We start from the raw sequence: 23752 nt of genomic DNA on the forward strand, positions 1-23752 counted from the left end.
TCTGAGGAATAAGTCCAGAAAGGCAGCAGGGTCATGCAGACAGTGAGCTTTTATCTCCTGGTAATGCAATTAAGTTATGTGAATTTATGCATTTATTATATAAACTGACTATTATTTTAAAAAACAACAGTGTAAAAGCTGCAGTGCTTCTGCAAGCACATAATCTGGCCAACTGGTTATACAAGAAACACTTAGAGCAGTTTTAAATGCACACCATTACCTGGACACTAATTCATTCAGCAATTTCTGCAGGATGCAACACATAATCTTTGCAAGGGATTAGCGGATTATATTATATTAACTATGGTACAGGTAAATCTCATCTGAAATTCGCTGCTTGAGTGTCTGTGCCGAAGGACGAAAGTGACGAAACCGCGATTTAATGCTTTATAGATAACGATGTTCCTTTGGCACAGGTTATCCCGCAGACTGTGCGCTTCTTTTCAGTTACTTCTTGCAGAGTTATTCAGGACAACTCTCACACGGAATGTAACATTTTACAATTTCGTTAATTAAGTATCAAGAGTAATGGCGCAAATTAACTTTTTAAAAACGTATAATCTTTTCATGCACTCACGCTAACGCTATGTGAAGAAACGTAAGTCAATGAAGAGACGAACGAACAATCCATCAAGGGAAAAACTGATTCATTCATCAATCCATTTATACATTTGGCACATCCAAGTTAAAATCGCGGAGAATAGGAGACTGATCCGACTGTATCCGGTAATACGACAGCAACCAACCTGAGAATTTACCAATTTTGTCCTAAGTAACTATGCCTCCTTAACCCCCGAAACCATTACTTGGAATAAGCGGAATGCATTACCGTGTGTGAGGGTGTCCTTTGTTAACTTTGCTTTATACAACTACAGGCATGAGGTTAAAACTGTAAAATCTACCTTTCTAATGACCGGTGAACGCTGTCGCAGTGTTAGTCCTGCCACTTGCTGCAAAAAAATAAAAAATCACCCACATGAGCGCTCCGTAGCCGACAGGACTCTGCGCAAGTCCACCGTGGCGCCACTGCCTGTGCACGCGACCGCAGTTTTGAGCACATGCGCACTGCAGTCCTGACCTACATTTTTTTTTGTGCCTGCTGCAGTAAGACTGGAACACCAGAGTTGTTACGGTCGGACGCGAGAGGTACAGTACCGGATGAATCCATGTTTTATTTCCTTTTTAACACTCTTAAAGTCTTTTTAAAACATGCTTTAGTAAAGTTGACTTCCCTAAGGTAGCGATTTTTGCTCAGAAGTTCGCAAATCGCATTTAAACGTTTCTTCGACTTAAAAAGCCGGTTCAGAACACAAACCTTCGTCGGGATTCGGAGTTTCTAACTAATCAGTCCTGAAAGTGACTTGGAATTCATGGTACCGTTCTAACGAAACTTCTTGCATTTTGGGAAGGAGGTGATGCCCTGTCGCTTTCTTGAATACGGCCGGTGTCGCGCTGTACACTGCGGCTATTCGTCTTGTCCGCTTTGTCCTTTAAGCTTTTTGTTTTGACTCTTCGCTGATTCGACTAGCGCTACATCCTGACAGGATTCTTCGTGTTTACGTTGTACTTAAAATGTTTATCTTTCGCTGTTTCGTTTTTCGGAGATACTTGTTGCAGCATGAAGTTGTGTCATCGTCGTGTGTACATCTTACTCTTTGACAGCTTAATCCGTGGTTGGTGTCTTGCAGCGTTGTTTTGCCATTTGTTGCGCTTCACTGTACGTGCCGCAGAGCTGACGGCGGCGAGCGAGCGATCAGAAAGGCCGGGGACCGGACTTGGTCTGCTGCGGAGGTCCAAGTAAGTTACCGTCGTTTGCCATTCAGTTGTATTCTCTACGTTGCTGTCTTTGTTAACGGTTTTGATAGAATCTGAAAATTGTCATAAAACTTAAAGTAACGTTTAAAGATAAACAGTTTATTCATGATATTGCTTATTTATTGGCAGTTTTTTTCTGATCCGTAAATCCAGGCAGCACAGACTGCGACCCGTCCCGGGTTGGTTCGTGCCTTGCTGCCCGCATTAACGCCGCAGCTCCGCGTTTTTAAAACAAGATTCAGTGGGTTCAATAAAATGGATAGTTAACTGAAAACAGTAATTACACCAACCTTTCAGTTCCTTAATTGTCGACATGAATATGAAAACCATTATTTTCTGAGACTTCCCGATTCCTAAACGACACATTTCTGTTTTCTTCTTTAGATATCCATCGGAACTGCTCATGATGAATTTGATAGTAGCGGTAGTATGATCGATATTGTCCATCTGATTATAGTGAGCGTGACCAGCTAAAGAAGAGAAAAACGCATCATGGATACCAAAGACGGATGGACTTTTGGGTTGCTGCTTTCCATTTTAATCGTGTTGTCGGAACCGGACTCAATTGTTGGTGCCCAAGCCTTGAATGGGACACACGAGGGCGCTGTTCTGGATTCTGGAAGGGCACCTTTGATCACCTCTAGGATCCATCAGATTATTGCCCGGGAAGGCAATAGTGCCTTGATAGACTGTAATGTAACAGGGGACCCAATCCCTCATTTTCAGTGGTACAACTCGAATGGTAACTTATTGGATTCCGGGGAAAATGGTAAGCCATACGTTTATTTTTCTACAGGTGGATTTCTAAGATGTTTTTAAAAGCAGTGGGACAGCATGTCATTTTTTGAATTTGAGGAGAGGGTATATTTGTTTTGGTTACATTTTAATAGTTGTTAAACTGGTAATAGAGAATGCATACAATTTAAAATTTGATGATTTTAGAATAAAATGTGACAATTCCAGTATAAAAGAGTAAATTATGTTTTTCAAGTGAAAGATGTTTCTTCTCAAACATGTATATTTTTTGCTTTTGTATAGTTTCTTGATGTTTATTTATTGTCAGGCAGAATATTTGCTATGAATTTATCCTTAAGTTACATCCATACACATAGCAAGGTAAATACAACGAACATAATACACAGTACACATTATATTAATTAATTTTCAGCATTCAGTTATGTTCTAAAATGAAGCTTTTTATTAATACACTAAAATAAAACTTTTTATTAATACATTTTCACAATACTATGCTCAAAGCTGTGGTTAAAAATGGCCTTCAATGTGCATCACCCTAAATGCAGAAATGGGAGCCTTACTGAATGTGTTCGCTTTAAAGCAGTAAAGGATTTGAAAAAAGCTTCTGAGGCATGTTTGTGACAACAAAAGGAAACTGGAAATAAGAAATTTTATCATAGATTCTTGGCACTAATTTCCTGAGGTAAGGATATGCTTTACTTGTGTGCTCACAATAGCTATCATGGGTGAAATTTTACATTTTCCACAGGTGCACCACGAATTGCTTCACCACAGGCCACATATATTTTTTTTTTTGGACTCTATAATTATGTTTTATCAATGGTTTTATATGCTATGGCTTGTAACAAATGATGCTGTGCACAGAAATGTGCCAATTGTCTGATAGAGCAGCAAAGCTACCAATATGCTATACAATCATTTGAGTATGCACCGTTAGTCAAACTTTGTGACTGTATGTGATTCAAAACATGCACAGGCGGATCCTCAAATCATATTCTTTTCCTATGTTGCATATTCACATCAGATTTTTTTATATGCAATGGCAAATGCGAACCATTTGATTTTTTTCAAGCAAAGAATAATAACTATTTATCTTTGCATTTGTATACATTGTCAAGTTTACCAAGTCTGTGAGCTGCCATCCAGCATTGTGCTGTTCCATTGCAGCTTGCTAAGTCCATTCTGTGCTGTCTTTTCTATTCTTAACATGGAAAACAGTGGAGGTTGTGTGCTAATTAGTTCATGTATGTGAATAATGTTTTAAATGCCATTCCTGGTTATTTTATATATGGTTTTACCTAATTGAAATTTTGAACCATAGGTTAGCGAGTTGTAGCAAAGGCTACTTTTCAAGTATTTTATTCTGTGTTTTAACATAGCACGTGGAGCAAGATTTACACCAAGTGGCAGCATGGTGCTTGTTGATCAAGCATGCAAATAAGAGTTTCATGGTGTTTTGTACACTTGACAATTTAGTGTTAGATTGGTACTAAAATGTTGACTGTGGTATTGGTACTAGATTTTAGAACTCAGTACCAGTAACAAGGAAAACACACAGATCTCATAACTTCATAACCCCAGCCCGCATAACATGCACCTTTCTGTTATGCCACACTCCACAAATCAGTAACAGGAAAGGAGGGGATTGCTCATTGCAACGCACCTATATAAAAAAAATATATAATATGTTTGAAGAGTGAGTGTGTGTAGTTCCCCTTGGCGATCTGAACTAGATATAATATGTACTGTAACTGAGCATATAGTGTATATAAACAAACTAGTTCAGTATTTTTCAAAGTTATTTCTTCATAGGCATGGCATATATTTATTTCCTTTGCAAAATTGTGCTCCAAAGTTAAGCATTTTCTATACATTTTCAAAAGTATCTTGCTCAGACTTGCATTTAACATTGGAATTAATGGGAAATGGGTAATGCCAGTTTTTTTGTTTTTTTTTTATTAATTTTATGACAATCAATACATAGCAATCAAGTTTTTACAAAAAAAAAAGAATTATGTTAAGAACAGATCGATCCCCACCCCTGAGAGAGAGAGAGCAAGCCAAATGGCGTAAAAGTTAAGGCTTGTAAACATACCTAAATTAATAAATTCTCTGTGCTTTATAAACTTATTTTAAAATATTACTGATTAGATCCTGCCATGTTTTGAAAAAAGTCTGTATGGATCCTCTAATTGAGTATTTGATTTTTTCCAATTTCAAATAGTATAACACATCAGTTTCCCACTGACTTAAAAGAGGAGAGTTTGGGTTCTTATAGTTTATCAGAATAAGTCTGCGTGCCAACAGTGTAGTGAATGCAATCACAATTTGGGTAATGCCAGTTTAAAAAAAAAACAAAAAACAAAAAAAAAAGCCTTAAAACTTACCGAATACGTCCATTTTTTTAAGCCAAGCTGTGTCTTGTGAAACATCAATATTATGAGATTTAGCTAGTTTCAAAGAAAACCAGCTGCCAGCAATACCTCAGCACTTGTTGTCTTCTCTAATAATCTTACAACACCCCCAGGAAGTGGCTTCCTCTCGTAAGATAAATAGTACCAGAAATATTATTTCAAGAACGTTTTATTGTCCTAATTGTATGTTGGAAACTCAGAAAGAATGTTTTCTTTTATTGAAACTCAAAGAGAGCATATTCAATGAGTTTTTGGTTTTTATTTTCTGTTCTTTATCTTTCTGTGCTTTTGTGGCCCAATTACCTCCATTATAAAGCCCCAGTGCAGGCAAGTAATTTTTAAAAATGCTGGACTTTGGAACACAAGTTCACAAGACAAATTCACATGTAGGTTGATAAACATGGTACATCTTTGACTTGAAAAATACCAACCCTATGCTTTTAGAGAAATGCTGGTACTATTCATTTTTAAAGATGGGGCTTTTCAGTACTTTTTCGTTATGTACAGCACAACCACAATGACAATAAGTAATTGAATTGATGATATTTCATTATATTTTGTGTTAAAACGTTAGATATTTGAAAAGCCGTGGCCACCTGAATGTCAATGCAAGTTTCCAAGGCCAGTCAATATACAGCATTATGCACTTTCTGTGTTTGTTGTGCATTTATAAAATTGTACTGAGAAAAAGAAAAGGCTAGATTATGTGACACAGCTCAATTACAATTAAACAGAATGAAGCGTCCCAAAACAATAATCAGATTTTTTAATCCATGCTGACTCATACTTCCATAGGATAAGATAATAAAAAAATGTTTGAGTGAGTAAAAGTAATTTTAGAGGTTTTTTTTTCAGTCCAGTCCATAACATGATGAAATAGATGTAAGTTGTGATTTATAACAATGTTATATCAATGGTAAATGATTTTTAACAACCTTTATAATATTATCTGATACTTATACTAGTTCTGTCTGATGAATTATTAAACCTTGCAGCAATCTCTATGAATTCCTCTGCTGTAGATTTTTCTGATCTGTGACTGAAATAAGTGAAGTGTCATCAGTTTTTCAGGCTTGTCTATGATCATCCTTGCCACAATCAATCGCATTGTTTCATTATACTGTAAATGAAACATTTTTTGGTGGTTGTTGTCTAGTTGTCTAAAGAACAGAGGAAGCAACACACAACTTTGCAGTAACATTAATTCATTTCACTGTTTTACAGTATGTGTGCAATTTCAATACTTAGTAACACTATTTAGAAAAATGAACTCATTCTGTAAGTTTTCAGACTTTTAAGGTTTGAACTTATTCCTGTTTAAGCCGTTTTTAAACCATAAGAAAGAGCATAGTAGTTTAAAAAATGTATATAAAATATGATTTATTTCAAAACATAATTTTATGCAGCAAAATTGATATTAAGACTTAAAAGCTATTTTTCAAGTTGAAGTTATTTCTTCATCTCTAAAATTTATGCAGAGTAATTACACTGATTTTGAGCTGTTAATTAGAGGTTGGTCATATTAGCATTTACTCAAAGTGCTCATCTTCATGATTATTAAAACATTTTCAGAGGAAGCATTTTTTAAAAAGTGATGCATGATTTATAGTTTTACGTTAAAACCATATATTTAGCTACTTGTCTGTGACTTGCAACAAGTTGTAAATTGGGGTGCACAAACTTCACACCTGAGAGTTCTATCCATCCATTTTCCTAACACCTCCTATAATATAGGGTTAAGGAGAACCCACATGGTATGTTCATGGGCATTTACTGACACTGATAAGTGTCCTTCAATTATTAAATAAATATGCATGTTTGAATTGTGAGAGGACACCACAGAAACTTTGATCTGAAGAATACCCAAAACACCTGACAAACTTGAGTCCCTGAGTTGGATTGTAACCACTGTGCCAACTTGCTGCCCCTCCTGGGAGCCACATGTAAGTGATTAAACTTGAAGAGATGATAAATGGTTCAGTAACTGCCTTGTCAAATAGACATTTTTACCACATGTCTGTATTCTATTACAGATGCACCTTTCAGTTAATCGCACATCAGAAAAGAAGTTTCTATTTATTACTGATTTTATGTATGTCTGTAATGATCTTTTTTTTTAATCATTAATTTATAAAAACTGCAAATTATTAAACCTTAGTAATTCTCATTTAGTCAGTCTTCTTGTAGTCATTCATAATTATAATTCAGTGAATATTTGAATAGAAATTAAAATACTGTAAAGGAAATCTTGGATCTAAATAAAAACTCATTTTGTAACTATTGCATCATATTGATGTAACATTAAAAAGGAAATTCAAATCTTGCTCATATTTTGATTGTAGTGTAGTTGGTCAACCTTTCACATGGTAGCATCAAATCTGGTGGCAATTTTTTCAAGGAAACTTACAGTATGAACCTTGAATAGCAGACATGTAAATTTCCACCTGCAGACACGATTCTAGTCAGATAGTTCATTTTCTTTGGGCATCTTGTGTGTATTAAGGAAATATTATTTGATTAAGACAGATTTCATGCAGATTCTCAGAACTGAACTTCTTCTTTTTTCGGCTTCGCCCGTTAGGGGTTGCCACAGCGGATCATCTTTTTCCATATCTTTCTGTCCTCTGCATCTTGTTCTGTTGCACCCATCACCTGCATGTCCTCTCTCACCACATCTGTAAACCTTCTCTTAGGCCGTCTTCTTTTTGTCTTCCCTGGCAGCTCTATCCTTAGCATCCTTCTCCCAATATACCCAGCATCTCTCCTCTGTACATGTCCCTACCAACACAATCTCGCCTCTCTGACTTTGTCTCCCAACCATCCAACTTGAGCTGACCCTCTAATTTACTCATTTCTAATTCTATCCATCCTCGTCATACCCAGTACAAATCTTAGCATCTTTAACTCTGCTACCTCCAGCTCTGTCTCCTGCTTTCTGGTCAGTGCCACTCTGTCCAACACATATAACATAGCTGGTTTCACTACCGTCCTGTAGACCTTTCCTTTCACTCTTGCTGATAACTGTCTATCACAAATCACTCCTGACACTCTTCTCCACCCATTCCACCCTGCCTGCACCCTTTTTTTCATCTCTCTTCCACAAACCTCATTAATCTGTAGTGTTGATCCTAAGTATTTAAACTCATCCACCTTCACCAACTCTACGCCCTACATCTTCACCATTCCACTGACCACCCTCTCATTTAAACACATGTATTCTGTCTTGCTCCTACTGACCTTCATTCCTCTCTTCTCTAGAGCATATCTCCACCTCTCCAGGGTTTCCTCAACCTGCTCCCTACTGTCGCTACAGATCACAATGTCATCAGCAAACATCATAGTCCACAGGCACTCCTGTCTAATCTCGTCTGTCAACCTGTCCATCAGCATTGCAAATAAGAAAGGGCTTAGAGCCGATCCCTGATGTAATCCCACCTCCAACTTGAATGCATCCGTCGATCCTACAGCACACCTCACCACTGTCACACTTCCCTCGTATATATCCTGTACAACTCTTAACGTACTTCTCTGCCACTCCTGACTTCCTCATACAATACCACAGCTCCTCTCAAGGCACCCTGTCATATGCTTTCTCCAGGTCCACAAAGACACAATGCAACTCCTTCTGGCCTTCTCTAAACTTCTCCATCAACATCCTCAGAGCAAACATTGCATCTGTGGTGCTCTTTCTTGGCATGAAACCATACTGCTGCTCTCTAATCATCACCTCACTTCCTTACCTAGCTTCCACTACTCTTTCCCATAACTTTATGCTGTGGCTCATCAGTTTTATTCCCCTGTAGTTTCTGCAGTCCTGCACATCCCCCTTATTCTTAAATATCGGCACCAGTACACTTCTTCTCCACTCCTCAGGCATCCTCTCACTTTCCAAGATTCCATTAAACAATCTGGTTAAAAACTCCACTGCCATCTCTCCTATGTCATCTGGACCAACGGCCTTTCAATTGTTCATCCACTTCATAGCCGTCCTTACTTCCTCCTTGCTAATCCATTGCACTTCCTGATTCACTATCTCCACATCATCCAACCTCTTCTCTCTCTTGTTCTCTTTATTCATCAGCCTCTCAAAGTATTCTTTCCGTCTGCTCAACACACTCTCCTCGCTTGTGAGTACGTTTCTATCTTTATCCTTTATCACCCTAACCTGCTGCACATCTTTCCCAGCTCGGTCCCTCTGTCTAGCCAATCGATAAAGGTACTTTTCTCCCACCTTAGTAGTCTCCAACCTCTCATACAACTCATCATACGCCTTTTCCTTAGCCTTTGCCACCTCTCTCTTCACCTTGCACCTTATCTCCTTGTACTCTTGTCTACTTTCTGCATCTCTCTGACTACCCCACTTCTTCTTTGCCATCCTCTTCCTCTGTATACTCTCCTGTATTTCCTCATTTCACCACCAGCTTTCCTTTTTACTCTTTCCTCTGTCCAGATGTCACGCCAAGCACCCTTCTTGCTGTCACCCTTACTACATCTGCTATAGTTTCCCAAATGTCTGATGCCTTTTCACTGCCACCCAGTGCCTGTCTCACCTTCTACCTAAACTCAACCTTGCAGTCTTCCTTTTTCATTTCCCACCATTTGCTCCTTGACTCTACCCTCACTCTCTTCCTCTTCTTCATCTCCAATGTCATCCTACAGACCACCACCTTCCCCTGCCACCACTTTGCAGTCTTCAGTCTCCTTCTGATCAACTCTTCTGCATAGGATTTAATCTACCTGTGTGCATCTTCCTCCACTCTTGTACGTAACCCTATGTTCCTCCCTCTTCTTAAATACATATTCACTACAGCCATGTCTATCCATTTGGTAAAATCCACTATCCTCTGACCTTCTTCATTCCTCTCCTTGACACCATATCTACCCATCACCTCCTTGTCTCCTCTGTTCCCTTCACCAACATGCCCATTGAAATCCACTCCAATCACCACTTTCTGTCCCTTGGGTACACTGTTTGTCACTTCATCCAACTCACTCCAAATATCTTCTTTCTCACCCATTGCACACCCAATTTGCTTTGCATATGCACTAACAACATTCATCATCACACCTCCAGTTTCCAGCTTCATAATCATTACTCTGCCTGCCTGCCTTCATCTACAAAACACTCTTGACATACTGTTTCTTCAGAATAACTCCTACCCTATATCTCCTCCCATCCACACCATGATAGAACCATTTGAATCCACCTCCAATCCACCTGGCCTTACTCCTTTTCCATTTAGTCTCTTGCACGCACAATATATCAACCTTCCTTCTCTCCATCATATCTGCTAACTCTCTCCCCTTACCAGTCATACTGCCTACATTCAAAGTCCCTACCCTCAGTTCCACTCTCTTTACTTTCCTCCTCTCCTCTTTCCTTCGGACACGTCTCCCCCCCTCTTCTTCTCCTTCGGCCAACAGTAGCCCAATTTCTGCCAGCACCCTGTTGGCTAACAGTACTGGTTGCGGTCGTTGTTAAACCGGGGCTCAACCGATCCAGTGTGGAAATTTGTATTTTTGTCCGCATAGTGATTTGGCAAAATTTTACACCGGATGCCCTTCCTGACGTAACCTCCCCATTTTTCCAGGCTTGGGACTGGCACAAAGAAACACACTGGTTTGTGCATCCCCTGTGGCTGGGTTAGATTCCCAGAACTGAACATTTGCTACAAAATGGAGTTGCACTAGTGCCACATCAAATGGTATCTGCTCCATTGTCTTCCATTTGAATCTTAAATTATAGATCTATCGAATTTGCAATGCAAGCAATTGGTATTTAAAATGATTAAGTAAAACCTGGCCTTAAGTATTAATGTCTTTTAATGAGGCAAATTAATTGTGGATGATTAAATTCCTTTGCCAATTCATCCATCCATCTTCAGATATGCTGAATATAAATAATATTCTGCCTCAAAACCATTCCCTGGCGGAAGGTAAAAAGTATCCTTGGATGGGGACCATCACTGAGCATATCGGTGCCCAGTCATATGATGCCAATTTACAGTTACTGGTTAGCATTGCTGAAAATGTTTTGGTTGTGGAATGAAATCTTGAGTGGGCTTCGAAAAATCTACTAAAATCTCTGAAAGAGATTGCAAACAACACAGCAAGTGAGCAAACCGAGGTTTCTGCAGCTACAACGTAGCAGTGCTAACTAGTGGTCCACTTTGTCACCACACCCCAACTCATTACAAAGCCAGCATTTGTTAGCTTAATAACTTTCAGCTTCTCCTGGAAAGCAGAATGTGTTCAAACAAATTGGATACATTTTGCACCTAACCAAATAGTTAGTGAGAATTTCTCCTAAAATTAAAATGTTGTGTCCTTTGAATGTTTTTGATGAGAAATACAAAGCTCCATTTTGTTTAACTTAGGAGTAATATCTTCATTATTCATTGCCATACAGCAAATCCTTCATTGAATTCCCAACCTTAAATTCTATTTCCCTTATATATATATAATATTTTTTTTTTTTTTTTTTGTATCGCATGCCAACATTATCAGTCATCACTTCCTTAGAAAAAAAATACTCCAACAAATGGTTTATTTTGTTTTGCAGTCTTCAACATCAGAACATTTTTACTTTGTAGTTGCTTCCTGAACTGCTACTTGCTTTTAAGTTTGGAGGTTTGCAGCTTTTTTTTTGATTTTCTACATTTGATAGTTTTGGGCTGCAGTGTGAATAGTTTATTTTCAAGTGGACAATTGCAATTTTCTGTTCCAATGCTGTTATAACAAAGTAGACATTTTAGATGACTTAAAGGCCACAAACCTGCCACTCTGTTAAGTTGTACTTCAGTCTAATTTGCAACACCCAAATGTATACCCAATTTATATACAAAGCTGAAAAAACTTACTTTAGAATAAATACACATTCAAACAGAATTAACAGATTATAGAATTGTAGCAGTCTGTGTAAAACCTTAAAACTATCATTATTTCTAATTCAGTTCAATAACTATACACATACTATTTTTTTATTTAACAACACAGTGTTGTTTGATTAATCCTACCTGTAAATATTCTGATGAATTATCCAGCTATCGATCAGTTTTTTAACTATACAATTCAAGCAAAGCAAGAAAAAGTCCTAGACAGGGCATCAGCATGTTGCAGGTCACAGTAATTCATGCACACTAGTACAATTCAGAGACAAATCTACCCTGCATGGAGATATATTGATACAAGCATAGCCAAAATGGATAAACTCCACACAGGAAGTGTCTGGACAGAGACTTGAGGCCACAACTCTACAATCAGCATCATTTACTATGGCAAAAGCATATCACATTTCTATTACCATGCTTGACTATGAATGATTTGCCTATCGCTTCAGAATATATTTAAAATTTTATTCTGTAGAGTAATTTATTCCAAGTTAATAAACTGTGTTATATATGTACTACTTTAGCTCTAAAGACCTTTTCACATATGAGTGAAATGTATTGGCATAGTCCGACAATCTGAAAAAAGATCATCTGAGTTGTTCTGGCACATGATATTCACACAAGATCCAAAGCATTTTTGCTAAAGCTTGTCTGAAAATAGTCACAATACAAAAAGGGAAAAATAGTAGTAGTTGTGATTATGAGGTATAGTTTTGGGTGAAAAATCATTCTTTATTTTTTGTGATATGATTGTATATTTTACAGGTTAGATTTACATCTGGATTTTTGGCAGATATATATTTCTGTAACAACTATTAAAGTGGGAGTCAATTGTTTGCTTCTTGCAACTGTTGGTTTGCTGGTTTTTATATTGTGTTGCTGTACATATTGTATGTTTATTTATAAATTCTTTTTTTATTTTTGGATCACATCATGAGGAACTAACTGCTTGGGTTCATGAAGTCTGATCTTCACAACCTTGTTCCCTTGATTTGCAGTATATTGAAAATAATTTCTCAGCAATGGTTGTTTGCTGATTAAGTCATAAACAGAGATTCTGATTGTGTGCATGTCACAATTTCTTAGATGTTTTGTCAGAATGAGTGAAATGGAATTATCAATATGAGTTTATACTGTATGGCTAATTTACGAGGTGCGATTCAAACGTTCCTGGAATGCATTTATTTAAAAGCATACACACCAAATAACAATTACTAGCCAACCCGCGGCGTACCATACGCCGCATAATCAGGCCGGTTTTTTAATAATTTTAAGAAACCGGGAGAAAATTAACATTTGAAAAATCGGTAATGTAATAAATCAGCAAGAAAAGCAACATTGTAACAATGCACGGAACGAACCAACACACAATCGTCCGTGACTGAAAACTGGCAGACCGCAATCGGAAGAATGATCAATTGTCCAGGGCGGAGGTCATGGTGATGTGCTTTCGCAGTGACAGCATCCATAAGTCCCCTGTATTGCTCTACACGCAAATCTTGTTGATGTGAGCGAAGGTAATGTAGACGCGCGCCTTCTGTTCTTACATATGCGTCAACGATGTATTGCTTGTAGAGTTTGCCACTGGAATGCAAGACACTAAATAAAGATCTCATGGCAAGCCTGAAAGCATAAAATTGGAGCTGTGTGACTCACGTTCTTTTCGTGCTTTGCTTTTCCTCAACATGCGTTAATTGTATGTGCCAGCCTGGATCTCTGTAAGGGAATGGCAGTGGATAAACCATGGGGTCGCAGTTCATATTGAGAACAGAGATACGCTTGCAAGCATCTCCCCTTGAATATATGCAAATGTCGCGTTGTGCAGGAGGTTCCCCGTCTTCACCTACAAAGATAGCGGCAACATCAGTTTGACAGGACGGGGCGTTATACCTTCTCATAACCAGACCAGGATTTTCCATGAACACCATTCGTACAGCAGTAACAGGGTTACCGTGAGTGATAATGTCATGCATTTGCATGTAAGACTCTGCGAAGGGATTAACCTGTCGTATCATGTTGTCTAGTTGAAGCAACAAAATGTCACTGCAAGTGCTATTACATTCCTTTTGCAAACGGTGACTGTTAGCCTCAGCAGAATCGAAGATATATAGCTAACCATATTGTGGTGACGTGTCAGGATTGTTATATAAAGGAGAGACCTGGTGATAAATTTGACTGTGGATTCTGAAAGCATACGGTCCTTGTCCAGATGGTTGAGCGATGTGTGTGCCCATTGACGCGAAAGCTAAAGCAGAGTTGTATTCCCTGATATGATCACAGTAATTTCGGGACAGCGGGTTCTTGCCAGTCAAGAGGTCTTCTAATAAAAGAGGGGGTTTGGATAGCGGTGGCAAAGACACTTTGCCGGCATGACAACAACTAGTTTAATGTCCGGATTTGTTGACCTCTGCTAGCCAATGAAGAGCATTGCAAGAAGCACACAGTGCGGTAGGAAGGCCAGTGTTATGTTCTTTGACGTGAATGGCGGTATCTTCTTGAAAAGCTGCAGAAAAGTGAATGCGTTGTTTGTGCATGAACGATTTAGTGCTGTGTTGACACTGAAGGGAATTGGAATGAGTTGTGTTGAAGCATTGCTGGCAATGTTCACATTGCATAATTCGTTCAGTGGAGTGTGTTTTTAAATGCATGTTGAGAAATCTCTGCACTCAGAACGTTTTTGAACAAATCGTGCATTCAAAGATCTGTTTGGAATGCGTTTGCTCAGTGAAGTGGGTGTTTAAATGTGCTTTGAGATATTTCTGGCGTGTGAAGGTTTTGGAGCAGTGTTGACACTGAAAAGAATTCATCAGGGAATGTGTTTTGAGATGGTTAGTAAGGTATCTGCATGCGTGAAAGTGTTTGTCGCAAATTTTGCATACAAATCTTTGTGTTGAATGGATCTGCATATGGTTGTGGAGATCCATCTCACCTGTGAAGTCCTCGTTACAAAATGTGCAATTGAAGGTGAGAGTGGAATGAGTTCATAAGTGTTTTTTGAGAGCGCGAGTTGTCTCGAAGCATTGTTGGCAATGTTCACATTGCATCATTTGGTTAATATTGTGTTTTTTCAAATGTGCGTTCAGATATCTGTGCACTCTGAAGCTTTTGGAACAAAAGGTGCATTGAAAGCCCTGTGTGGAATGTGTGTGTTCAGGGGAGGGAGTCTTTAAATGTTTTTCAGGAAGAGGAGAGTGGGCAGGTGACGTCACATTAGTGTGGCGAGCAAGTGGGTGTGCCCCCTGTGTGCCCTTACCGACAGAGTCAAAAGATGTCACCAGAAGGTTATCACGTGGGTATTTGAGAGGCATGAGAACCTGGTAATGCCCATGATCCAAAGGACCGCTAAAGAGCAGGGATATGAAGAGATGCTGGGCCGGATTGTAAACTCGAGGAGAGGCATGAGGATGGTCTTGGAAGTAAATGCTGATAGTAGCTGGAAGGATTTGGGACATTGCCACAATTTCTGCCTCGCCACCATAGAGTCCAGATGTATTCATGTAATCAGCGTATTGTTGGGCAGACTGTATAACAATGCCTATGTGACTAAGAACAACGGACACCACGTCACCGAAGTTATCCCAATGTTGGCAAACAAAGCTAACAGCCATGTTACGAAACTTGAGAGCAACAGTTTCGTCAATGACATTTCTCCAAAAAAACCCGACTGACAGAAACAAACAGTTACCTGAAGCAGGAAATTCTATAACATTGAAAGAAGTGTTGTTTCCATGAAATACATTTGAAGCGGTAGCCATGGAGGGCAAAAGAATAGTCAACGTGGCTCACAGCTGGGTTTGGACCGCAGAACAGACCAAAGGGAGTATGTGTTTGATGAGCTGTTTGATTTGGCGGGCAGTGGTCTGAAGTGCGTTCCTGAGCACGTGGGAGGAGGGGTTGAGTTTCTGGGCGGGGCTTCGTTGTTCCTTTCACATGGCTTTTCATGGTGGACGCGGTCAGGTGTCTAAACCGAAAAGAATAATGAAAAGTCAACGTGGCTTAGACGTGCATGTGGACTCCTAGCACAGACGAAAGGGGCTAACTGGGTGGTTGGTGAGTTTTTGCGTCCGGGCACATGGGCAGGCAGTGTGAATGCATGCCTAGAGAGCGAGGGTAGACGCGGACCGGTGAAAAAGGAGTGTTGGTGGGCAGGGAAACGTCTTCTGTATTTCTGCAGGAGCATCTAAGAAGACGTATGTTTGTCGCAGATGCGAATTGCTGTATGTAGCGTGTAAAACAGTTTGCTATGGTGCACGCGGTCATGCGTCGTAACCGAAAACTCGGTTTTTAAAGACTGCTTACTTCATTGTGTTTTAACCTCAGTTGTAAAGGATTGTTTTAAAGATCCCATGGGATACCCCTCGCAAATCGTTTTACACACTGCATATGGCGATTTGCCTCCGCGAGAAACATGCCTCTATGAACAGTTAACGTGCAGGTGCATGTGGCCTCTACGACAGACGAATATAAATGACGCCGTTTCTTCTGTGTCGTCGCGTCCGAGTTGGTGGGCGTGGCTCTGCGAGTTGTCGTTGTATCCAATGGTCTTGGAGTTGGTGGGCGTGGCTCCTTCCTGTGTGCGCCATAGGTGTCTTACTTGTCGGCGGCTCAGTGAATCCACACCCCTTCCGGCGTGCTTTCCATGGTTGTCTTGCCTTAGTTAATTATATATATATAGATGGTGAACAGTTCCTTCAAAATAGTCACCCGCTGAGTTGATACACCAATCCCAGCCAGATTTCAACCTTTCGAAGCACCTCTGGAAGTCAGTTTTTGTCAGTGTGTTCAAGACATTGGTTGTTATCGCTTGGATCTCCTCCACCGTCTCAAATCTGTGTCCCTTGAGCCTCATCTTCATCTTAGGAAATAAAAAAAAAAAAAATCAGACGGCGCTAAATCAGGGGAGTACGGAGGGTGGGGAATGATAGTAAACTTTGTAGAAGCCAAAAATTTGCACACAATCAGAGATGTGTAAGCTTGTGCATTGTCGTGGTGCAAAAGAAATGACTTGTCAGTCCACATCTGAGGACGTGTTCGCGAATTCGATTTCGCAAACGCCTTAGAACATCCCTGTAGAATGCTCCATTCACCGTCTGTCCTTGTGGCACAAATCCCTTGTGGATGACACCCTTCACATCAAAGAAGCAAATGAGCATTGACTTGGTGTTGCTGTGAACTTGTCGAGGTTTTTTGGGTCTTTCAAATCACTAATTTTCACAACCCTTCACAGACACATCCGAAGTTTAAACGAGAACTGCGACTTGAAAAACAACTGCGCTGACGTTATAATGTGTGATAACAGCTCTCAAGGATAACTTGAACTGCTATCTAGCGGCGATTGATATAACCAAACCCTTCTGGCTGCAGAATAAATGCATCCCTGGAACTTTTGGATCGTAACCTCGTATAGGCAAATTTATTGTTTCTAATTAACAAGTTTATGCAGACTTCAGTTATTTGTAAATCATGTTATTATTAAATTGTAGCCCTACTTTGCCACTTGTATATGTGTTTTATACTGCATTGCAAGGAGTAAAAAGAAGACAATACAATAGGGAGTATTGCGTGTGCCCAAGAAAGCAAGATAATAAGCATGCCTTCTTTGAGTTTCACTAAACTTTCATTCCTCCACTTTGTTTCGGGGGTCCTTCATTTGCCTAAATGGCAGCCTGTGACGGTGTGGTTCAGCTCCATGCTCCTACACCTGTTTGAGAGCCTCTTGAATCCGCCACTGCCAATTCCGTAATAAGATGAGCAGGGCAAATGAGGACACATACATACCAAGGGGTAGGTGCAAAAGTGAACAAGTTCTTTTATTATAACAGTCCAAAATGTTCAAATTAAAGTGCAGTGCTTCATCTGATATGTCAATAAATAAATAATCCATAAAACAGTAAGTCTTTGGAGGTTAAAATCCATCAGATAGATACTCCCATTAAAACAAGGTTAAAATCAAGGTTTTAGCGCATCAATTGCAAACAACAGAAAGCCAATTGAGCAATTAAAACAGATCACAGCCTCACGTGCAGACGTGCAACTGCAAGCACACACACCCACGGAGACTGAGCCAGCTATTTAATTATTTATTTAAAACTGACTTCTTGCTGCATAGCTGTGGACCGACTATTCCACACAGCCCCCTTTTTCTGTGTAGTTCTGTCATGACACTCAGCAGAAAAAAGGACACAGACCCTAAGAAAATCCCACTAGCTACAACATTATTACAGACAAGTGTCAACAAAAAAGAGTCACTTAAGTTTCATCTCTCTTTAACCAAGATTTTGGGCTATTTAGTTTTGCTGGGGTGGCGTTACACTTAAATATCGATACACTGAAATGTCCTTTCTTGGCAGATATCTATTGCCATTAATGTATTATCCGTGCAAAATTTCAAATTTATAACTAAACAGGAAATAGTCTTTTTCTCAGTGAGTCAGTCAACTTTACATTTTTTATAAATATATATATATATATATATATATATACACAGTAGAACCCTGGTTGTCTACGGTATTGTGGACCAGTGCCTTCTCTACTGTGTCACAAACTATCTATGAAGGTGTTGGGGTCACTAACACAGAGAGAGAGCAACATGTCCTGGCACTTATACTATCTATATAAATCTGTGGTATCCACTTTTGTATTCACATAGTGTAGGCCTTTCTTATGCAGTTCTTCTGAACTGTAAAAAGATGGCAGCTTGAATATAGACTCTGTCCTTTCATTTAACAAAAGACGGTTGTTTGCTCAAGTGTGTGCAAGATTGTAAATGGTGCTTTATAATGAGGCCGGACTAAATGTTAAACTGAAATAGAAACAATGAATAAAATTGATCTTTTTTACATTGGTGTCTACATGAATTGTTTTCTTTTTTTATATTTGAAAAAAGTGTACTGGAAGCAGTTTTACACTAGTAAACCAGTGATCAGGCAACGTCTACAAGCTTAGTTGTTTAACAATGAAAAAAATACATAATAAAAATCAGTTTTGAGAACAATTATTCAAGTAATGTAACAATACAGTTCTGAATGTATTAAGGAAAGTAAAAAAATAAATATAAAACTTTTCAGCTTTTCAAAGATGTTTACTTAACTTCATACCACTATTACTGTGTCCTTGAGAAAGTAAAATTTCCTAGTCTTATTCACTAGATTTATTAGACTCTACAGAGACTTCCATACTGTAGGAAAGGTGTTCTTTGACCAGAGAGGACTTTTTTTCATGTTAATGCATTACATTTTTACATACATGAATTTGAATATATAAAGTGAGTACATATTTTAGGCTAACTTTATTACAGTCATAAATATAAAAATATGAACAGGACAGAAATGTAATGCCTTGTAATCATTATGCACATGAAGTACAGTACATTTATTTTTTTAGGTGTATTTACACAAAATGCAAAAGCATCTGTTATTGTAGTCATGTATGTCCACATGAAACAGCTCAGCTCCCATTGGACCAGTTTCAATGAAATTTGGCCCTAATGGTTTTCCACGTAATTTGTAAGGAAGGTTTGGTTTTCACTGGGATATATCAAATAGGATACACTGTGTCAGTTTTTGAAATTTTGAAAACGCCCTTTTTTGAGAATGTCTAACAATAAAACATTCTGTGTGACCTTAATTAATGATTAATTCACCCTTTCAAATTTACCTTAAGAGAGGTTATTTCATTTTGTTTATTTTACTTTTTACACATCTGATGGTCATTCCTGACAAAACAAATCTCTTAAGTCATTAAAATTATTGAGTCACAGACTTCAAAATTGATTTTAACTCTCCAGGAGGTGGTACTTTCAAAGATTTTGTGTTCAAGAAGTATGAAGTAGCCATAGTCCCTCCATAATCAACAGCTAAAAATAGTATGTGTTTACATCAGTTGAGTTGGAATCTGCCATCTATTAAATCTATTTTAGTACCACAAGCCTATTTAGAATCCATCTTTAAGTACATGATTATAGAAACTAATTTATGTAATTATATTCATCATATATTTTTGAATATCATTATTTGATGCAAAATATTTGTATGTTTGTATATTTGTATGACCAGGGTGGTCTGCCCCCTGCTCGCTTCGCTCGCTCACCCCCGTGTTTGGTTTACCGGATATACAATTTAAAGAGATTGTTATTTTCATGGGAATTGTTACATATGCATTATTTTCACATTTACTTTAAAAACTTTTGTAAAAACAATACTTGTCCTTTATTTCCGGCCCCATGTGTGGTAACATCTCTTTCTCGGCAGACGTATAATGCTGCTTGCGTTGTATCGCATGTCGTTGTTTTAAGAGCTGGAGCACATGATGCTTGTCTGCCAAAAGCAATCCAACAACTGCTAGGTTAGATGTCTGTGGACTTGTTTTAAATGATGGCTCACTGCCTTGTCTCGTGAGACGTTGTAAAAACTATAATTGTCCTTTATTTCCGGCCCTGGGCGTGGTTAAATCTGTTTCTTGCAGGACGTATATTGATGCTCAGGTTGTGAATGGTGGGGGTTGGGTTGGGTCAGCTGCTGTCGCGCTGCCCTTCGATCATTTTAAAGCCTGTACAGCCGCTGTCCTTTTTGCCACTTCATGTCTCTGCTGTTCATATTGTGATAGCTTCTTTGTGATCATAAATATACACCTGACCGAATTGTGTTTCCTTTGAAATTAAACTTGTTGTTGCTTTAACTGTTGCTGGACCACAGATACTCATAGCGTATGGTCCATTATTGTGTAAATCTGCGTTTTGTGCATTGAATGATGCGAATGCGAAAAGACTTTTTCTGCTCTTTGCGTTGTATTTCTGACCTCGCTTTGTCCTGCAATTTTTTCAATTACACCTGGTCCTGATGATTAATTTCCTTTTGTTTGTGCTAATGTGATCTTTTATTCGTCGACGTTTCATTTATAACGTATTGTCCTTTATACGCTCTATATGCACTTTGACCCCTGTATCTGTGTGTGCTGCGTGCCTTTACACTACTGAGTTTTTTTTTTTTTTTTGCTGGTTGGGCTCTGATATTGCTTGTAAGTAGGGCATGTCTTGCAAGAATCTCATGTTCTATATCCCTGCGAGACACTCCATGGCCATTCTTTTTCGTCTCGCGGGTCTTTTATTTGTCTTCCGTGATCTTAACGTGAAGATCACATATCGGCTCCTAGTCATTCCTTCCCACGGGATTTTTTTTTTTATAATAGAGAGATGTGACAGAAAATGATGGAAAAAGACAGGGATAGATGAAGAAGGATGATCTGCTGTGACAACTCCTAAATAGGTGCAGTCAGATGCAAAATATTTATGAAACAAAGATGTAACATATTTGTCTTTCATAAAGTCATCTACTTCCTCTTCATCCTTTCCTACTTTTTTTGTGGGGTCATCAGCATTCTTGAAACAGCTCTGTCCTGCACCTCCTCGCCAGTCAGACTCATTTCCTTCAAATCTTCTTTTACTCTAACCATTCACCTCTGCTTTGGCTTCCATCTTTCTCTTTTCCTCAACTTCTAGTCCCATCACTCTTTTTTCCACATATTCATTATCTCTCCTTATCACATACCACTTCAACCTACTTTCATGTACTTTCTTAGATATATCCCCCACTTTTGTTGTACCTCTGATTGTCTCATCTCTTATTCTGTTCTTTTAACTCCATAGATCCATCACAACATTCTCATTTCTGCCACATCTAAGTTCTTGTTCTGTGCTCCCTTTACTGCCCATGTTTTAGCTCCATATATCATTGGTAGTCTTGCCACCAACTTAAAAATCTCACCTTTAACCTTTGCCTTAATTCTTTGATTACACAATATTCCTGATTCCTTCTTCCAATTGTTCATTCACACTGCAGTCCATGGGTTATGTCTGCATTTTCTATCATGAGCTACTGTTGATGATAGATATTTAAATATATCCACTCTTTTTAATAGCTCTCCCTGCAGGCTAATTTCTAAACCCTAATCATCATTAAACTTCATATATTCTGTCTCCTTCCTATTTAACTTCAGTTGTCTATTTTCCAACTTCCTCTCCACTTCCACTTTTCTGGTGCCACACAACACAATTTCATCACAAAAGACTTGCACCAGGGGATTAGTCTTTTATCCCATGACTCAACACATCCATAAATTAAATAAACAAAATTTAGAAATGCTCTGTTTTTCAAGCAGGAATTCTTTTGTCAGCATAGTGGCTAATAAAAGCCAAAAACAAACTATTAATATGTTTTTGATAAGCTGTAAAAAATTGAATGGCGTTCAATACATAGAAGTAAAAAAAAAAACCCTTCTTTAAAAAGACCCTGAATGCCATCAGGTAATGACTGAAGATTTAGAAAAAGCAGCCATTTTCAATACAATAACCCCAAGAGGTGAAGTAGAAAAATGACCAACTCTGTGGTTTATGCAAAGTAATTGCTGTACTGGAGGACTATTGTTAGAGGAAAGTCACTTGGATATCATAAAAGAAGAAATGCCAACCTCCACTTACAAATTTCACTTGTATAATGTGTTATAAAATATTTTAAAATACACTGATTCATATTTTTTTGTGCAAAGGAGGAGATGGAGTGCTTTGTAATGATAGTCTCTATTGCTACAGAGCTGGAGTCTGTAGAATTATAAAACAAACCGGAACTATTAGTATGACAGGGTTGGGAAGAACTGTGGAGAAGGTTAGTATCTGTGAGTTGTTTTTTTCATTAACATGTTTTAAGTTCTGAAGTCAGTGTAGAGACTGCAGAAGTGGCATATATACTTATTCTTTTCTGTATTTATTTATTGATTAATTGAACTAGATCAATAATCTTAGACATGTTAAATTGAGAAGAAACTCTAGCTGGCTAGAGTTGCTAGTTGTATAATGCATTTTGTTTATTTTCAAACCCTTTAAGAACTGCAGTCAATTTTGAGTTAAACATGCACTCTTATTTCTAGCCTATGAGACATGTGACTATAATCACTAATTATATTTTTAATACATGTTTTCAGGGTTGTTTTTCACTTTAGTAAGTTACATGCATTTGTAGACTGTGACAGATTAAAAGTGTATATGAATTAAAAAAAGTTCAGGGGAGGTTTTTATTTTTACCTTAGTCTTTATAATATCGAAATAACCTTTTCATATACAGTTAAAGGGTTTTGCCTTTTACCCTTACAAAATTCCCTTCTATACACTATGGGTTGTATACATTTCAAACATTTAATGATTTAAAATGAAAATTAATTACAGTATTTTCAAAGATCTGTAATTGCTGAATTAATGCAAAAAACTGTTTGTTATCATTTGTAAAGGGTATTGTGACTTAATTTACTGCTCACTCTTTTTTTTTTTTTTTTTCTTTTTCAGAAATGTAGCGTAACTCTTTGAAATGACAAATGAACACTGAGTTGTTGTTTACATATTCCTCAGCCCTGTCATGGTGATTTGCAGCGTTACAGGAAATGAATTTTCTGAGCGATTTTAATGAATCAGCTGAGGTAGCTGAATTTGAACTATGCGGATAAACAATTGCCTTTCTGAAAAGTCCTGCTTGCAGAATTCTGCTTCCAATTATGTAATTACACATACATAGATTTTATTGCATTTGCATTTCTGCATTCCGGTAATGTTTTTCGACACAGATAAATACAGCCTTTGAAAGTATAAGAGAAAATTGTGTGATGCTTGCATACTGCTTAATATATGAGAGGTGATCAGCAAAAACAGCTGTAGTTGAGATATACAAGACTATAATTCACATGTTAGTAAGTAAATTGGAGCCAATCTATAATTGCAACACTACACACGTTTCTTCTGTACTCACTATTTTCCATGAAAGCAACTCATCAGCCTGTTGTGATTTTTCCATTGTTTTCTTTTGTTAGATGTCCCCAAAATCCATCTGCTTTTTT

General features: G+C 38.2%; 1 protein-coding gene across 2 annotated transcripts in view; it reads left to right on the forward strand.

Annotated features, from left to right (window-relative positions):
- The first annotated feature begins 1041 nt into the window (after positions 1–1041).
- Positions 1042–23752, forward strand: part of mfap3l (microfibril associated protein 3 like) — a 40858-nt gene continuing 18147 nt past the window's right edge. The window contains exons 1-2 of one of the 2 annotated variants that reach the window (XM_039751251.1): positions 1042–1146; positions 2200–2584. In XM_039751251.1, the coding sequence (XP_039607185.1) occupies positions 2308–2584 (277 nt within the window). In that variant the 5' untranslated portion in view covers positions 1042–1146; positions 2200–2307. Of the gene's footprint in view, positions 1147–1184; positions 1798–2199; positions 2585–23752 lie in introns of those variants that run through there. The other variant, XM_039751253.1, reaches the window with a different exon arrangement.

The sequence above is a fragment of the Polypterus senegalus genome, chromosome 4, assembly GCF_016835505.1.
Source record: "Polypterus senegalus isolate Bchr_013 chromosome 4, ASM1683550v1, whole genome shotgun sequence".
NCBI lineage: Eukaryota > Metazoa > Chordata > Cladistia > Polypteriformes > Polypteridae > Polypterus > Polypterus senegalus.